Genomic DNA, 18,360 nt, shown 5'->3' on the forward strand with positions numbered 1-18,360 from the left:
TTCATTTTGCATTTTATACACATTATTGTACAGTGTTACCATGGTAACAGTATTTATTCCAGACTATTAAGGAAATATAAAGCGAATACTAAATACTGGTAAAATGTATGTATTGCAATAAGAACCCTATTACAATAAGATTGAAACGCTCCCTTCTAAAAATTGTGTATTCAAGCAGGGAAAATAAAGCAATAAACAAAAATTGTACTGTAAAATATAGTTATAATATTGACATGGCTTTCAATAGGAGTGTACACTTTCTGTAACAGACTCGTTTGATAGTTCTTTAACCTATGTTAGAGATTATCAACAGAAAGACGTTCATTTTTTACACTTTGTCATAAATTTTAGTGCATTTTTGATACTTATTAAATAAGAGCCTTATTTATCAAATTGGCATATTATATTGAAGGCTGTTAGCAGGGACATAGCCAAGTGTGAAAGAACCAGCTCCTGGTAAAAAACTTTATTGATTCTCAGAAAAAAAAATCCTAGACAAGTGCCTTGGTGTGATATGAATATTTTGGTTGATATATCCATTACTTTTGCTGCTATTGCAGACATTTTCTGAGTTTACCAGCCAAGCTAGCAGTATCAGGTAATAGTCCTCTGGATACCATAGTCTTGGCAGATAATCTTTGCTGATGTCTGTTTTCCAAGTTGCTACAGTTGCAGTCATGGCTGATAATCTTGACTGATCATTAATATTACATTTATTTTTGAGCGCTACAATAGTTCTTTGGCTAATAAACTTGACTGATGTTTGTGTTCTAGGTAACTACATAGTTCTTTGGCTAATAAATCAGATTGATGCATGTTTTCTTGATTGGTACAATGGTTCTTTGGCTAATAAACTTGACTGATTTGTGTTTTCGAGGTTGCTACAATTGTAGTCTTGGTTGTCAGATGCATGCTTTTTAAGGTTGCTACAATAAAAGCCTTGAGGGGCCTCCGTGGCCAAGTGGTTAAGGTTGCTGACTTCGAATCACTTGCCTCACACTGATGTAGGTTTGAGCCTTAGTCAGGGTGTTGAATTCTTCATGTGAGGAAGGTCGGTGGTTCTACCCAGGTGCTCGCCCATGATGAAATAATGCACGGAGTGGCACCTAGGGTCTTCCTCCACCGTCAAATCTAGAAAGTGGTCATATGACCTAAATTACGTGCAACATGAAACTCAATGAAAACAGATAACACTCTTGGCTAATAATTAATAAACCTTGATGATGTGCATTTTTCCCATGCTAAAGTTGTAGCCTTAGCTGATAAACTTGGCTGCTACATGTTTTCTGGGTTGCTACCATTGACAATTGTAGCCTTGACTGAGAAACTTAGTTACATTAGCTGATAAACTTGGGTGAGGCATGTTTGTGTATTTTCTAGGTTGCTAAAAAATGTAGTCTTGGCTGATAAACTTGGCTGATGCCACTTTGATTGTCTGGTTGATGCCTGCATTCCATTTTGCTACAGTAATAGCCCTGGCTGTTGACACAGGTTGCTACAATATAACCCTTGACTGACCCTATTTTTCCTAGTTTGCTGTACAATAGTGGCTGATAAACTCTGTTAATGTGTTGTTTTCCTGTTTGAAATATTCAAAACATTTAGTAGCCTTAGCTGATAAACTTGTTTGATCCCCTTTTTCAGAGTCTCTTAGTAGCTATGGCTGATAAACGCAGTGACAGGCTGCAATGGAAATCAGTTTTGTAACATTGATTTTGGCCATGGCTGAATGAGATTCCACTTTTACTTCTTGCTGATTTAACAGTTTTGCGTCATCAGCTAATCAAAACTTTAAACTTTTTTTAATTGTTTCAGGTGATTGTTGGGTGGTTGCTGCTGTTGCCTGCCTCACTAGTCCTGACCACCAGGAGTTGTTCCGTCGGATAGTTCCGGCTGACCAGGGGTTCCAGGATGGCTGGTATGCTGGTCTGTTTCGGTTCAACTTCTGGCATTTTGGAAAGTGGAAGGAGGTTATTGTTGATGATAGATTACCAACATACAGGGGAGAACTGATGTTCATACATTCGCACCAGAAAACAGAATTTTGGGGAGCTCTGCTGGAGAAAGCTTATGCCAAGTAAGAATTGTATACCTTACATTTCATCAACTTATAAAATCAGGTATCAAAAAAAACAAACAACATATTAACCAGAAATGCAAAACAAAATGTTTTTTTACAATATTTTATTTTATTGTATAATAGCAAGTTAATACTATTTTGCCTGTGAAGGAAACATTGAACATTCTTCAGTTGAAATTATCATGTAGTTCTAACTATTTCTATTTTCCTATGTGTTTCCCCTATGACCAGTTTGTTCAGTTCCCATTTAAGGCAGTTATCAGTAGTGTAAAATTATTTCCTCATCTGTATCTCATGCAACACCATTTACAGACATTTGTCAGGTGATGGCTTATTAATTAATTATCGGGAATATTAAGGTCAATACAGAGTAGCCATTGTTTCTCACAATGTGTAGTTTGCATGTTCTGACATCAGTTTTCTGTTATTAAATATGAACAAAAACAAGTGAAGGATAGTAAAATTGTAGAACCTATAGATTAAGTCAATGTGAAGTTACCCCCACCCCCCACTACCCCCAGTAAAAAAATTTGTGTTTTAATATATGTATAAAATAAAAGTATATCTCATCATCTCATCTAATTAGTGAGTTTGTTTGCTAATGTTTTCTTATATCCTGTCTTAACCAGTTAAGCAAACAAACAATTGCAAGTCAGTTAAAGACGTGTTCTACATCTTAAAAACCAATTCTTGAACAATATTTATCACAGTTTCAAACTTTGGTAAACATGGTATAGCAATAGTACAACATATTACTTGTCTTTCTAAATTTACCAGAGTTTATCAAACTATCATTCTATAAGGAGACCTTTTTTGGCAGTCCTGTTTGTGGTCCCTAAAATTTCAAACTGTAGTCCTCAAGAAAGTCAAAACCAGTGAAAGTACAGGAAATGTGGTTGACTGCAAATAACAAGAAATTATACCAGTGAATGCATAATTATTATATTTCATGAATATTTCTCAGTGTTACATTAGAATTTTTGCAAGTTTATGAACCGTTGCTTTATAAAAGGTTCAAATGTTGTCTTTATTTTCATTTCAGATTGTATGGTTCATATGAGGCCTTAAAGGGAGGTAATGTTGCTGATGCCTTGACAGACTTCACAGGGGGAATAACTGAGGGTTATATTTTACGTGGGCCAAATACCGATGTGCCAAGAAATATTGTAAATATTCTGTTCAAAGCTCTCGATAGACAGTCATTGATTGGTTGTGGAATAAATGTAAGTATTGAATTTCCATTATAGATGATGGCGAATTTATTTGAAGGAGGTAACCCTGAAATGAAGTTGTTTGATCAGATTTTCTCGATTAATTGAGGTTCTTACAAAGTTCACTTATTTTGGCTCAGTTAAGAAGAATGGTTTATGTAAATTTGAATCACTCTACAGTCTTAGAAAACCAACACTGGTGTCATAATGATAACCACAGCATGTATGCACAAAATTGCAGCTTGAAATATCCTGTTGAATATTGTGCTCAGTTTGAGTAATACAAAAAATATATTACAAAACAACATGTATCAAGTTTTCTCTCCATTATTTTACCCTCTGGAAAGATTTTCAACTAGTTACAAATGTTTGCCATAATTATGATAGTTCATATATACTTTTAGATTGCTTCAAACTGCTACATACAAATATCTTTATTTTAGTCCCTGAAAGGGTCAGCTACGGAGACAGAAATGCCAAATGGATTGATAGCTGGGCATGCATACAGTATTACAGACCTCAGAGAGGTAAATAGTCCATCCAAATTAATATTCATTGTAATGGATAAGTGGTTAATTTTGCAGCATGGAAATGTTTGTGATTTTCATGAATGGGAAACTTTTGCAAAAATTAAAGTCACACAAAAGTTTCAGCCAAATATATATATTACTGTAAAGTACCATCATTGACATGTTTATTAGAGTCACGTACCTAATGATGATAGATAAAAAAAAAGTTCAAAGGGTTAGCAGTTTTTCTGTTGAAAAAATCAACTGATCATATATAATAATTTATACATTCTTGATTAAATAAGTCATTTAATTTACTAGTCCCGTATCAGTAACACTCAAGCTGACAAATGTATTAAGTTTCTTTGCCAACAAAAAGTCCAAAAATATGACAAAATGTAGTTTGCAGTAAATTAAAAAGTAAAAGAATATTTCAAAAAACTTTGTACATAGATAAGAGAAAATATGCAGAACATGCACATCACTTATTGTTTTTCCATTCTTCTTTGTTCCCATCTGCCATAACCTCTAAAGTACACATGATTTTTTTTATGAAACCTGTGACATGGATAGCGGCCAATATGGAGAGTATGCATATCATTTTATTTTGTCTTTCCATATGGCAGTCTGTGTGCTCTCTCTCTGTCCATCTGTCAGTCACAAAAGGTAGATCAAGGTTAATGTTAAAAGTACAAGAGCTTTTTTTCCTTAAAACCTGGGTTATAGATTGTTGGTTATTTGAAAAGTATGCAGGTCATTTAAATGTAGTTTCAAATGTATAAAATGTTTTTCCTACAACAGCAGGTATAACAAATGCTGCTTGGTAGGGAATTTGTAGGTTTCCACATGCAAGGCGTAGTGTTTCACGATATTTTATGGATGTAAAGTGTTCACTTGTTTAGTATGTTTGACTTTTGACCATTCATTTGAATGTTGAATAACCCAATTGCTCTATGAACTTAATGCTTGTTGCAATGAATGCCCCAGTTGTGAATCATGAGATATGCACTGAACTTTATAGACTATAAAAACAAATATTGACACTGCAAACACATACAGCTTCCTTGTTTATCAATTAAACTACCTGTTTTTGCAATAAATGCATTCATTTTAAGTTCTGTTACATAATTTATGAGATATTAAACTGTAATTGACATAAATTGAACCAGGTTTGATTGATTTGTATACAGTTTGACTGACTTACAGGTATAAACTTCATACTACGATACCTGGTTGACTTAATCACATAAATTACAAAAATGATCATAAAAATATTATCAGTATGTTAAATATGTAATTAAATGTAACGAGATAGGATTGTGGTCTGGTAATTTAGTTATAATTCGGTCAGTGTTGGTGCAGGTTTTCTGTCAGATATTGATATAATGTTTTTGATGTTAAAGATTTTAAAAACACGAAGAAAAAAAACACAGAAAAAAGTTATCGTTATTGCATAAAATGAATAACCTGCTACATTTATACTAGTCAAGTATCCAATTAAGGTGTTTTACTGTGAGGAAATATCCTTGAATAAAAGATTTTTTATACATGATAAATATGATCATTTTTATTACATGCCTCCTTATGTAAACTGGGCTAAAGTGAAAAATTGAAAACATATCTGTTAAAATATATTTCTAATTTCAAGTAATATAACAGTATTCCAGTGAATGAAAATATTGACTGTGTGTGACTTGGGCAGGCGTAGAATGTGTGCGAACATTTTTTATCACAATTTATGTTACAGTAACATTTTATTTTTTATGATCCATATACACAGCACACTATTTTGAACATCATCTTTAGTTGGGTCTAACATTCTAAATAAATAAATTATATTTCTTCAAGGTCTCTTAAATTAGATTTACCACATAAAAAATCATAAGGCCAGTCAGTACCTGTATAAAATTACAAGTCCAGTTAATCTTAATCATAAATTTAACATTTGTTGTCTTTTAAACAGTTTAAGATTATTCCAGATAAATTGAATTCCAAGATGGTTATCTGAGTACTATCATGAAATCTGACTGTTTGTAAACACTAAAATACTATGCATCACCAGCATTTCATGATAAAATCACATTTTACATACAATGTAGAAATTGTAACTTTGAGTTTGAAAGATGATACAACATGATTGTATAAAATCAAATGCCCTGATGATTGCTTTGTACATGTAAAAAAACAGTTTGGTCATGAATTGTGCCAGTCAAACTTATTACTGTGCAGAGGGATGCGAGTTGAACCATTTACTCTATTAAAGGGAATAATATTACATTTTGTATACAGTTGAATTACAGTATGAACAATTCGGTTAAATTTTTTTTGCATATTGCACCTGCCAAGGCCAGTGTGTTGATTCACAAATAAAATATTTGATCAGAACAACTATTTCCCCCCCCCTAGTTTTATTCTTCTCTATCTTTGTAAATGCAGAGTTGTTTATAAATAGAAGTTACGTTGTAAAAGATAATCTTTAATTATCCTAACCCTGATAACATGATTAAGGTGTTTCTAGTTGCCTTCTGAAAATGCCAAAAATCAAAAGTGCATACAGAATTTTAGTTCATATATGGTATTGTTGATGATTTTATCTCATCTGTTCAACAGCTATGATAACAGTATGAAAGTTGAAGTACTATTGTAATACTCTCTTTATTTACAACAGTATTGCATCAAATCCTCAAATTTATATTTTTATAAAGACTTGGAGATTTTTTTTTTCAACTTTATATCAAAAGGTTGCAAAACAGCACTTTTTATGCCTTAAACATGGTCAGTGATGTTAGAAATCAACTTACTGATGCCCTAAAGCATACCCCCTTATTTGTATTTATTTTTTGACACAAAACTAATTTCCAAAAAGTCCCACTTAATAAAAAAAATCCAAAAAACCCCAACAAATTACTGACCTGCCTACCCAAATTTTTTTGAGCATGTTACTGGACACAAATCTTTTTTTAGGCCAAAAAAAGCAGTTATTTGCCATTAAAAGCTGACTGTGCACAGCAAGTACCGTAACTCTACATTGCTTTTTGCAAGAATTATGGCCCCTTTTGGACTTAGAAAATATCATAAAACACACAGGTAGAACAATATAAATTCTATTGTACAGAGACAAAAAATCAGATGAGCGTCTGCACCTGAAAGACGGTGCTCTTGTTATATAAGAAATAATTTGCTGTATTTATATATATAAATAAATATTTTCAGATACTGTTGATGTCAGATAGAGGCCAGGTACCAGTCACATTGATCAGGGTGAGAAATCCCTGGGGCAGTAGAGTGGAGTGGAGAGGACCTTGGGGTGACAGGTCTGTAGCAAGTGTTGTTTTCCACATTTCCTCATTTAGTTAATTAATTAAATTTTGCTGTCAGCCTGTCAATACAACTGTAAATATGCTTGTTTGAAATGTCAAAAAACAGAGGTTTTTTCTCATATGTATATGTTGACCTCCTATATTTCTTATATTTTTTGCAGACTTTCCTTTATTTATTTTTTTGCCCACCCTGTTAGCTTAATAGGGAGAGTGCAATTCTATGGATCACAGGGTCATGATTTTGATCCCAGATGAAGCATATGTTCTCCTTGAGGATTTGATAAAATGCATTGTGCTTGAAATAGTTCGTCCTCCACCTCTGATATATGTGGAGAAGTTGGCATTTACTTGTCGAGAACAAGTTAGTACTGTTACAGAATCCAGAAACTTTGGTTAGGTTATCTGCCAGCTGTTACATAACTGAAATACTATTGAAAAACAGTGCTAAGCCCAAAACAAAACAAAAAAACAACAAAACTTTTTTTATGCTGAAAGTTGTAGGCAGAAAACGAGAGGCAATTCAAGTCACTTACTGCTCAATCACTTGTTGTCCTGTTTGTTAATTACCAGCGCTATAATATGTCTTATTGTCTCTGCAGTTAAAAACAACTTGAAATAAAAAAAAATGTACTGATGAATTTATACACTTAAAATTTCTGCACTGAAATTCCTCTATTTTGACTGAAAACTTGTTACATGACCATTGTGGTGAATCATTGAAATATTTGTGGTAATTTCACATTGAAAAATATCAAATATATTTCTCATTGGCATGAAACCACAAAATGGGTAAAATGTGGTTATAACCAAAGAAAAGACAGGGAATTAAAAGAAAATTTGTTTGTTCTACATGTAAGATCAAACTGTTTCACTTGTGAACACCAGGTCATGTTTCACTCTGGCTACATCTCTTTAAAAAAATGACTAACTGTGTTTAGGTGGTTTAAGATATTTCCTTTTTACATGGAGTTTTTTAATGTTTGTTTAGTTCTGTCAGGTCAAATGGTTAAAGGTTATGGTCCACTTGTTCATGTTTTCATCAGCTGTTTTCCTCTAGCAACAGAAAATTATTTACATTATTTTTTCCACTGGTTTAGGAATGGGGCCAAGCTAGTAAAGTCTTGGTTGAAAAAGGAAAAAGGTTTTTTTTTTCTTCTTAACTTTGGGAATTTTAACTTTGAAATTGGGAAAAAGTATATTGTTGGCCATTGGGATTGGGACCCAATTTCAACCTCAAATTTGCCTGAAAAAAACACACACTGAATGGAAAACATTGTTTAATTTTGAGCATTTGTATTTATGTGATTAATTACTTGTTTATTTATGTGTGTAATGACAGGTCAGCAGAATGGAACAGTATACCTGATCATGAAAAGGAGAGGATGGGCTTGGTGTTCAGGGACGAAGGAGAATTCTGGTATATTCATTATTTTATATCTAAGATACTAATACAGTCAAACCTGTCTATAAAGACCGCCCTTGGGAGAGCCAAAATGTGGTCTTTATTGGGAGGTGGTCTTTATTCACAGGTTAAAATGCACTGTAAATGTTAAAATGGGAAACAAAATATGTGATCTTTAGAGCCAGGTGGTCTCTGTTCAGATGTGGTCTTTAACACAGGTTTGACTGTACATGTAATACTTATTAGAGACTGAACTTAGGGCCTGTTGGCTCCGGAGTCATGCTTGCAGGATATTGTCTGAGTACACCTGAAGTCTTTCTCTATCATTAAATGTTAGAAGTTCACAAAATGCTGTACATAGCATTATAACTATGTATAAATCACAAAATAACATCTGCTGTATTTATATACTTAAAGATGACAATGGTAATTGTTATAACTATTCTCTATGTTCTTGTCTAAACAGCATAAAATAGAACAGTTTATAGAAGACATTGTATTTTCTTACATTTTAATGCAACATGACTTGCAGATCTTAAAGGTCATAATGTTCATAATATCAGTGCTAGACATGTTACATGTTATTGAGTTGAAATGAACCTTGAGGGAGAGAAGGGAATGTACATTTGTTCTGACTTGCGGGAAATTTGCTTACACTTGATACACTAAAAGGGTAAGGAAATACCCAGTTGTTAGGTGATATTTTATACAGTGTCAGAATAATTTATATAATTGATGTATTGATTACGTAACATAAGAGCACAGATAGTGCTCGACTCCATTTCCATGCTATCTTTGCTATAATTATTGTTGAATTGCTGTTAATAATAGAATTTGGGTCATTTATGGCTGATTTGGGTTTATTATATGGATGACTGGGTCCCTGCTTCGCACATTGTCATATACAAAAGTTAAAAGGGAACCAGATAGTTAATAGAGCAGGTACTCGTTGTAAGACGTTGTGTTTAAATTTGGACCAATCAGAAACAAGTTCTAAAAATAGCACGTCTGCTGGGGTATAAATAGGTAGATGAATGATAGAGAGCTCATTCGGTATCCAGCGGTTGAAGAAGACACATCGAGGATTCAACTAATAATTTATCCCAGTACCTTGAGAAGGAGACTATTGCAGTCACCCTGTCAGGGCGGATAAATTATTAAAAAGAAGACTTTGGAAGTTCTTAGACTAAAGAAGAGTAGCAGAATTTCGTTAAGGTTTCGAGCTATAGGGCCAGCGCATAGGAGCTTTACCTTAAAGGTAATTGAATGCTATAGACGATAGCATATATAGGCTGAGCATCGGGAAGCTGAGACAGAGACCCAGAGTTTGGTAATCTACTGAGATAGTAGGAGAGTTCCAGCTTATAGACGGTTCAGCATTATTGGCGAAGTACAGCCAAGGCATCGGGGATAATACCTATATGGTAGTTGAATGCTACATATGATAGCACATAGGCGCTGAGCATCCAGGAATCAGGGCATTCATATAGAGTTGAGAGGACAGAGGCCGAGCATCTATGCGATAGGACTCGTATGTTGTTGATTCAAAGACATTGTCTGACGGGAACTTCAACAAAAAGACCAGTCAAGTATAGAGTCTCCAGCCTATAGGAGTTTGAGCTAATCATTTTTAATTAAAGATTGTTAGTTTGAAACATTTAGTGATCTGCCTGATCCCTGAAATTGTCTAGCTCATAATTAAAATCATTTACGAATCATTGGTACACGAATCATTTAGGCAAGGTAGCCAGAGGAAAATTCTATATCTGAGATATTTGGTCTCACCAGCTCTACGTTTTAACAAAGGACATTCTACATCGTTTGTCAGCTAGTCTAAGACATAGTCACCTTAGCGATTGGACCCAAACCATTGTTCAAGATACTAAAGGCGTAGGCACTTCCCTGGGTCATATAACCAGTATCCTGACATACAGTATTTTTTTTTATCAGCAGTAAATTTACATTTTTCAGGATGGATTTTAATGATTTCTTAAAGAATTTTGACACAGTTGATATCTGTAACTTGACACCTGATTCCCCAATAGACATGCCCCGACAGTGGCACACCACAGAGTTCCATGGTAGATGGTTGAAAGGTTTTAGTGCTGGGGGTAGACCTACTCTTAGAGGTGAGAATAAATACACATGTTCACATTTGCATTTGATACACACTAGGAAAAGTGATACATACACACCTTGTAAAGTGATACATGTATGCATAAATAATAGAAAAAATATTGAAGTCCAGGTTTCATAGGAGCTGTTGAAACATTACTTTTGGTTATGTTTTGTTAAAGATAGTACATGTTTCAGGTAAAAGTAATATTAAGAGTTTCTGATCATTTTATTCAACAAGGTTATTAATGCTTACCCTGCTAAATTTCTATAATGGACTTGTCAATCTTTCAATTTGGAAAGTACCATTAACTGTTAAAAGGGGTGCTTTCCTAAAAAAGAAACTGACTAAATGGCGAACAGTGGAGATCTTGATCAGACTGCATGAATGTGCAGGCAGATCATGATCTACACTGGTCGCAAAGGCAGAATCAGTCATGTCTAACATGATAAGGGTTAATGGTTACTTGTCAGATTGATTGAACATTCATGTGAAACTTAAAAATTGATATTTTCAAACTCCAACACATTGTTACTTCCCCTTATCGGTACAGTAGACACTGCCACCACGTATAAATTGGGCTCCACCATTAAAGCTGGAAAGTCGCCATATGACCTTCCATGTATAGGTGCGAAAATTCAACCAAAAAAAAAAACAAACAAAAAAACAATCTTAATGAAACTTGGTCAGAATGTTACCCTTAATAAAATCTTGGACAAGTTTGATATTGGGTCATCTGGGGTCAAAAACAAGGTCACTGGGTCAAATCAAAGGAAAAGCTTGTTAACACTAGAGGTCACAATTTTGGCCTAATCTTAATGAAACTTGGTCAGAATGTTGTCTTCAATAAAATCTTGGACAAGTTCGATATTGGGTCATCTGGGGTCATAAACTAGGTCACCAGGTCGAATCAAAGCTTCTTAACACTGTAGAGGCAGCATTTATGACTATATCTTCATGAAACTTGGTCAGAATGTTAATCTTGATGATCTCAAGGTCCAGTTTGAGTCTGGGTCATTGAGGTCAAAAACTAGGTCACCAGGTCAAATCAAAGGAAAAGCTGGTAAACACTGTAGAGGCCACATTTATGATCATATCTTAATGAAACATGGTCAGAATGTTAATCTTGATGATCTATAGGTCATGTTAAAATCTGAGTCATGTGGGGTCAAAAAGTAGGTCACTAGGCCAAATCAAAGGAAAAGCTTGTTAACACTTTAGAGGCCACATTTCTGACCATATCTTAATGAAACTTGGTCAGAATATTAATCTTGATGATCTTTAGGTCAATAGGTCAGGTGAGCGATACAGGGTCTTCATGGCCCTCTTGTTCTTTATTTTAATTTTGTTGTACAAAGTTTTTATCTCAGTAGTTAAATATTATGCATTTTGTTTGTAAAACGAGCAAAAAAAACTTAACTTCTTTTTCTGGTGTTGTGACGCGCACCTGATAAAAATGTAAACAATGAAATAACTTGATGGTATTTTCAGTACAGTAAGAAAATTTGACAAGTGGCATACTGCAAAATATAGATATATCAAATACTTCCATTATGTTCTTAAAGGTTGTGACATAAATGTCAATTTGACTGTAGATTAAGGCAAGCATTTGATTTACTCGGCGTTGCCAAGCGCACCGCCATTTTAGGATCACATGGTTGTACCATCGTCACGAGATTTGCTTGAAGGCAGGGATGATTGTTTGACAATATTACTGTGCGGAGGTTGTGAAATTTTTAGCTGAAATAACACAATTCCTTATGAAATCCATCGGCCTTGAGTTCTTAAAGCTTGATAATTTCAAAGCCACAGTACTAGATTTACTTTCATCAGTTGTGTTCATGGCATGAATGTAAGGGAGTTTATCAAGTCACCAAACTAAGAAAAGAAAAGTTTATTATCCCCCGCCGATGATATCGGGAGGGGGGTATTGAAATGGCGTTGTCAGTCCGTCCGCAGCCATTTCTCAGGTAGAATTTCATGAAACTTGAAATAAACATGAACCAACATACTGCGATGATGCTCGTCTAGTTTTTTTTTTTTTGATTGGTCAATTTCCCTTAGAGTTATTGCCCTTAATTTAATCAATAATACCCCAAAATGTCCGTCCGCAGCCATTTCTCAGTAACTATCAGGTAGAATTTCATAAAACTTGAAACTAACATGCACCAACATACTGTGATGATGCCCGTCAAATTTTTTATCGGATTGGTCAGTTTCCCTTAGAGTTATTGCCCTTGATTTAATGAAAAATCCACGTCTGCAACCATTTCTCAGTAACAAGCTGGTAGAATTTCATGAAACTTATAATAAATATGAACCAACAAACTTTGATGATGCCTGTCGTGTTATTTTTCAATTGGTCAATTTTCCTTAGAGTTATTGCCCTTTAATTGTTTAAAAATCTACAGATTTGTACATAACAAACCAACCCATTGGTAGAATTTCATTAAACTTCTTTCATTCTTTTCCATGAACATTTAGTATAAACATCTGAAGTTGTGTACCCACACCTGGTCACCACCTTGCCTTGGTCACAACCCCTCCCCGTCCCCCCCCCCCAAAAAAAAATTCCCTTTTTAACCAGGTTTTCGTTGAAAACCTGATTTATTAGATTGGGGTAGATGTCGGTCGGGCGGGCGGGCGGCGGCGGCGTCAAACTGGTGTTTCCGGTCAATAACTTTTGTTTCGGTAAAGATATTTGAATAAAACTTGGTATGTATGTAGCTTATATCAAGACAAAGGCTGGGATTGATTTTGGGGTTTCTGGGGTCAAGGTCAAGGTCACTGTTACTTAAAATAGAAAAAGGGTTTCCGGTCAATAACTTTTGTTTCGGTAAAGATATTTGAATAAAACTTGGTATGTATGTTGCTTATATCAAGACAAAGGCTGGGACTGATTTTGGGGTTTCTGGGGTCAAGGTCAAGGTCACTGTTACTTAAAATAGAAAAAGGGTTTCCGGTCAATAACTTTTGTTTCGGTAAAGATATTTGAATAAAACTTGGTATGTATGTAGCTTATATCAAGACAAAGGCTGGGATTGATTTTGGGGTTTCTGGGGTCAAGGTCAAGGTCACTGTTACTTAAAATAGAAAAAGGGTTTCCGGTCAATAACTTAACTTAGGAATGAGCTATCATGATGAAACTTGGTGTATAGAAAACTTATATAAAGTTGTAGCTTGGGATTGATTTTGGGGTTTCTGGGATCAAGGTCAAGGTCATTGTTACTAAAAATAGGGTTAGAGTTAGGGTTAGCATATTTTCTACATGCATGGAGGGATTTTGATGAAAGTTGGCACAATTGTTCACCATCATCAGACGGAGTGTCATGCGCAAGAACCAGGTCCCTAGGTCTAAGGTCAAGGTCACACTTAAAGGTCAAAGGATACAAGAATGAAAACTTTGTCCGGAGCATATCTTCTTCATGCATAGAGGGATTTTGATGTAACTTGGCACAATTATACACCATCATGAGACGAAGTGTCTTGCGCAGTTCCCTTCTTTAGAATTACTTCCCTTTGTTGTTACTATAAATAGCTTATATTGTAACTTTTTCATTACTAGACATAGGGAAAAATCGAGACCACTTTTCTGTAGTACAACATGCATGTTACATCCAATTTTGAGGTGTATTTTGACCAATCTCTACCTGGTAAGGATTTCTGTGTGGACTTACAATTTTTTTTTTTAATTTTTTTTTTTTTTTTTTTTTTTTTAATTTTTTTTTTAAGATTAAACTCCCTTAGTTGTTACTATAAATAACTTATATTGTAACTTTTTTTATAATTGACCGTAGGGAAAAACCAAGACCACTTTTCTGTGGTACAACATAGTTGTTACTTTCTAATTTTAGGTGTATTTTAAGGTATCTCTACCTGGTAAGGAGTTTTTTTGTGGACTTAGAAAAACAAAAGAGTTACAATGATTACTAAACAACCACAAAATTAAAATTACATCTGCAAATACAGGTGCTAGAGTAAAGAAATTTGCTGTGACGGGCGTATATTGTGACATTCTGGCACTCTTGTTTATTCTTATGAAAAGTGTTGAAAACCTGGTTTCGTGGCATTGCCGCGTTTCTTGTTATTATTTTATATTCGAACCTTTCGTGAATATTTATGAGCATGCAAAGTTGTACCGTTCCCCCACCGCACTCTCCACTTGTCCACTCGGTACTGCCCACACCACCCCGATCATGCATCCCCACCCCCAACCCAGTTTTTTTTTTTTTTTTTTTGTGTTCATTTTTAATTTTCCATCAATATTTATAATCAACAGGTGAAATTCTGTACTCTCACCCAGTCACCCCCGCTGCCTCCACCCCACCAAAAAAAAAGCATTCATTTTCTGTTAAAATTATTTTGACTAATGAAATCATTTGCTTCTTAGTAACATCCTTAACTTTTTGCCAGAAATATTTTTTTGCCATTCCTCACCTCAATCCCTTTCGGCGGGGGATACCAATTCATCGAATTTGCTTGTTTGTGACTTGCTATGAGATGTTAATTTATTCAAAGAATTCTTATTTTCTGTAGATACACATTGGTGCAATCCACAGTTCCGGGTAACATTACAAGATACAGATGAGGATGATGAAAAAATGTGTAGTTTTATTATACAACTAATGCAGAAAGACAGAAGAAAAATGAAAAATAAAGGAGAGAGATTGGTGTATATAGGTTTTGTTGTATATAGAGTAAGTTCTGTGCTATTACGTTTTTAAATAGAATGACACATTTTGTTTTACTAAGATCAATTTAAAATGCATAATTTATTATAGGATTCTAAAGATATATGGGCCAAGTTTTAATGGTTTATTGAATTTCATTTCATTTCCAACAGACAAACTCTGTATAGGAAAATTTAAGTTTAAAATTGGAGAAACATCTTTCAGTAAGTGATAAAGTATTTAGTATAAAACTGAAGAAAAACAAATAGGTTTGCATATATTTTAAGCCCTTTGTCGAAGACTTTAATTTTAAAGTTATAATATTTTTTATGTTGTATTTATTTCAGTATATTTCAAGTCATCAATTGCCATTAAAACGTGACTATTTTGATCATAATGATCGTGTTGCTAGCTGTGATATGTTTGTAAATTCTCGACAAATTATTCAACGATTAGTGCTGCCACCTGGTGACTATATAATTATTCCTTGTACATATGATGTTAATGAAGAAGCAGAATTTTATCTACGATTCTTCTTTGAGAATAAAAACTCATCAGAGTAAGTAATCAGATTATTCTTTTTATATTTTACTTATAAAACTTTTGACCTTGTCTTAAAGTGTGATAGTGTAATTCTGTGAATTTATCAACAGCAAATTTTTCATATGATGTATGCAGTTTAAATCCTGATATATGTAAATGACAAATTGACAAAAATCGTTAAAACATATCATAAATGTTTGTCCTTTATATATTTTGGGGGGAAAAGTTGGCCAGTAATAATGATGAAACCTGTACATTAAAGAGAATTCATAAAAGAATTGAGACGTGTTAAAACAATTTATGAGTTTAAAAAAAAATGTCTAAAGCATAAAATATAAATGTGTGTTTAAATTTGACTTTTGGAAACTATTTTGAGGTGTATATCTATGTGATGTTTGATTTTACAGAGGTACAGATGAGCCTTCTGAAAAACTAGAGATCTCATTACCTCAACCACAACCAGACAATGAACAGGAGGAGCAGTTCAGGCGCTTCTTTTATTCTGTCTCTGGAGAGGTTAGTTATTTTTATACCTCCCAATTTGTACTTACTGTCGTACAGAATATATTGCTAGCTAAATGGTTGGCAGGAGTTTGTCATAGGCGGTGGAGCTTTATAGCTGTATCGAGAGATTAAAATTTTTTTAATATTTACTTCGTCTTGATTTTGTGGAAAGAACTAATACTTTATATTAATGCCACCCCCAAACTGGGTGAGACGTATTGTTTTTACCCAGTCTGTCTGTCACAAATCATTTCCAATCAATGACTGGAGAACCATTTGACCTAGAACCTTCAAACTTCATTGGGTGATAGGGCGTCTGGAGTAGATGACCCCTAAATGTTTGGGGTCACTCAATCAAAGGTCAGGGTCACAGGGGCCTGAACATGGAAAACCGTCCCAATCAATAACTTGAGAACCACTTGAGCCAGAACATACAACAGAGTAGATGACTCTTTTTAGCTCGACTTTTCAAAGAAAATGTAGAGCTATTGCACTCAAACTGGCGTTGCCGTTGGTTAAAGTTTTTGATAAAGTCAAATATCTCTGTTACTATCAAAGCTATTGACTTGAAACTTAAAATAGATATTTACTATCAAAGTCTACACCAGGAGAAACAATCCCAATAACTCTGATTTGAATTTTGACAGAATTTTGCCCCTTTTTAACTTAGAATTTTTTGTTAAAATTTTTGATAAAGTCAAATATCTCTGTTACTATTAAAGTTTTTGACTTGAAACTCAAAACAGTTATGTTCTATCAAAGACTACACCAGGAGACACAATTCCCATAACTCTGATTTTAATTTTGACAGAATTAATATGTCCCTTTTTAACTTGGAATTTTTTTTACTGGCAAAGCTCTAATTCAGAGTCAAGCACTGAGAAATGTCGAGCGGGCTGTCTTACGGACAGCTCTTGTTTATTTTGGAGGCACTGGATCAAAGGTCAAGGTCACAGGAGGCAGAAAATGGAAAAATGGTTCCAATCAATAACTTGAGAAACACTTGACCCAGAACATTGAAACTTCATGAGATGATTGGGCATGCCAAGTAGATGATCCCTATTGCATTTAAGTCACTAAGCCAACTGTCAGTGTTTCTTTGACTGTGGCTCCTATCCCCTTTGGACTTCTTGCCTATTACAACTATGTTTTAGGGGAGACAAGCACTTTACTACAAAAGCATCATCTTACTTATTGTATTTTCAGGATATGGAGGTTAATCCTTTTGAACTATTGAAATCCTTAAATGATGGCCTTAAAAAAGGTGGGTAATGTCTTTAAATCTTTTATTAAATAATTGTTTGTCATGCTTTTCTCCGCAAGTTTAAAAACAGACTTGAACTGTCTGTTTTATGTTCCCAAGGAAGGAGTGACCAGCATCGTGTATTTGAGAACACCAGTGTAATCTGATATAAAATGCCAACTCTGCAAATCCAAAAAGTTAAATGGAAGTTAGTATGTTTGTATATCCACCTTGAACATACGATCTGAAGCAGCAAGAGGCAATTAGTAATTACCAAGCAAGTAGCTTCAGCCAAATGGATATAGATTGCAGCCGGATGCTAGTCAAAGAAAGGCTTGCATGGTAGAATGTGGAAGGTCAGTGGAGCAACCCAAGTTAACATACATGTTTTGTTCAAAGCTTAGGTATTTTGGACAGCACATTGTAATATATAGATGACAGATTAAATGTCTGCCCACTTCTGTTTGAAACAATTTGAAAATACCTTTTATAATGAAAACATTATTTCTGCCACTACCATTCAGCGAAATTTATTTCTTTGCCCCAGTTGGTTATTTAGTTAACATTTACTGGATATATTTGACAGATTCCTTTCACAAAGACCTGAGCGTGGAGGCATGCAAGTGTTTTATTTCTTTACTGGATGTTGATAACTCTGGGAAATTAGGTTATACAGAATTCCTATACCTCTGGAATCTTTTGCGGTCATGGAAAGTAAGTGGCAAGGCTTTATATTACTTTAACTTTGTCATCATTGATTTT

At 34.4% G+C, this 18,360-nt stretch overlaps 2 protein-coding genes across 3 annotated transcripts in view; one reads left to right on the forward strand and one right to left on the reverse strand.

Annotated features, from left to right (window-relative positions):
- The window catches only part of LOC123530206 (uncharacterized), a 273,691-nt gene that overhangs the window by 214,527 nt on the left and 40,804 nt on the right, over positions 1–18,360 (reverse strand). The gene's annotated exons all lie outside the window — the stretch shown is intronic.
- The window catches only part of LOC123530247 (calpain-9-like), a 40,511-nt gene that overhangs the window by 15,332 nt on the left and 6,819 nt on the right, over positions 1–18,360 (forward strand). Inside the window, exons 4-14 of the mRNA XM_045311019.2 lie at positions 1,816–2,077; positions 3,123–3,303; positions 3,735–3,818; positions 7,014–7,114; positions 8,460–8,537; positions 10,494–10,651; positions 15,175–15,335; positions 15,656–15,867; positions 16,259–16,367; positions 17,562–17,619; positions 18,185–18,312. Of these exons, the coding sequence (XP_045166954.2) occupies positions 1,816–2,077; positions 3,123–3,303; positions 3,735–3,818; positions 7,014–7,114; positions 8,460–8,537; positions 10,494–10,651; positions 15,175–15,335; positions 15,656–15,867; positions 16,259–16,367; positions 17,562–17,619; positions 18,185–18,312 (1,532 nt within the window). The remainder of the gene's footprint in view (positions 1–1,815; positions 2,078–3,122; positions 3,304–3,734; positions 3,819–7,013; positions 7,115–8,459; positions 8,538–10,493; positions 10,652–15,174; positions 15,336–15,655; positions 15,868–16,258; positions 16,368–17,561; positions 17,620–18,184; positions 18,313–18,360) is intronic.

Source organism: Mercenaria mercenaria, chromosome 1 (genome assembly GCF_021730395.1).
Source record: "Mercenaria mercenaria strain notata chromosome 1, MADL_Memer_1, whole genome shotgun sequence".
In the NCBI taxonomy this organism is placed as follows: Eukaryota; Metazoa; Mollusca; class Bivalvia; order Venerida; family Veneridae; genus Mercenaria; species Mercenaria mercenaria.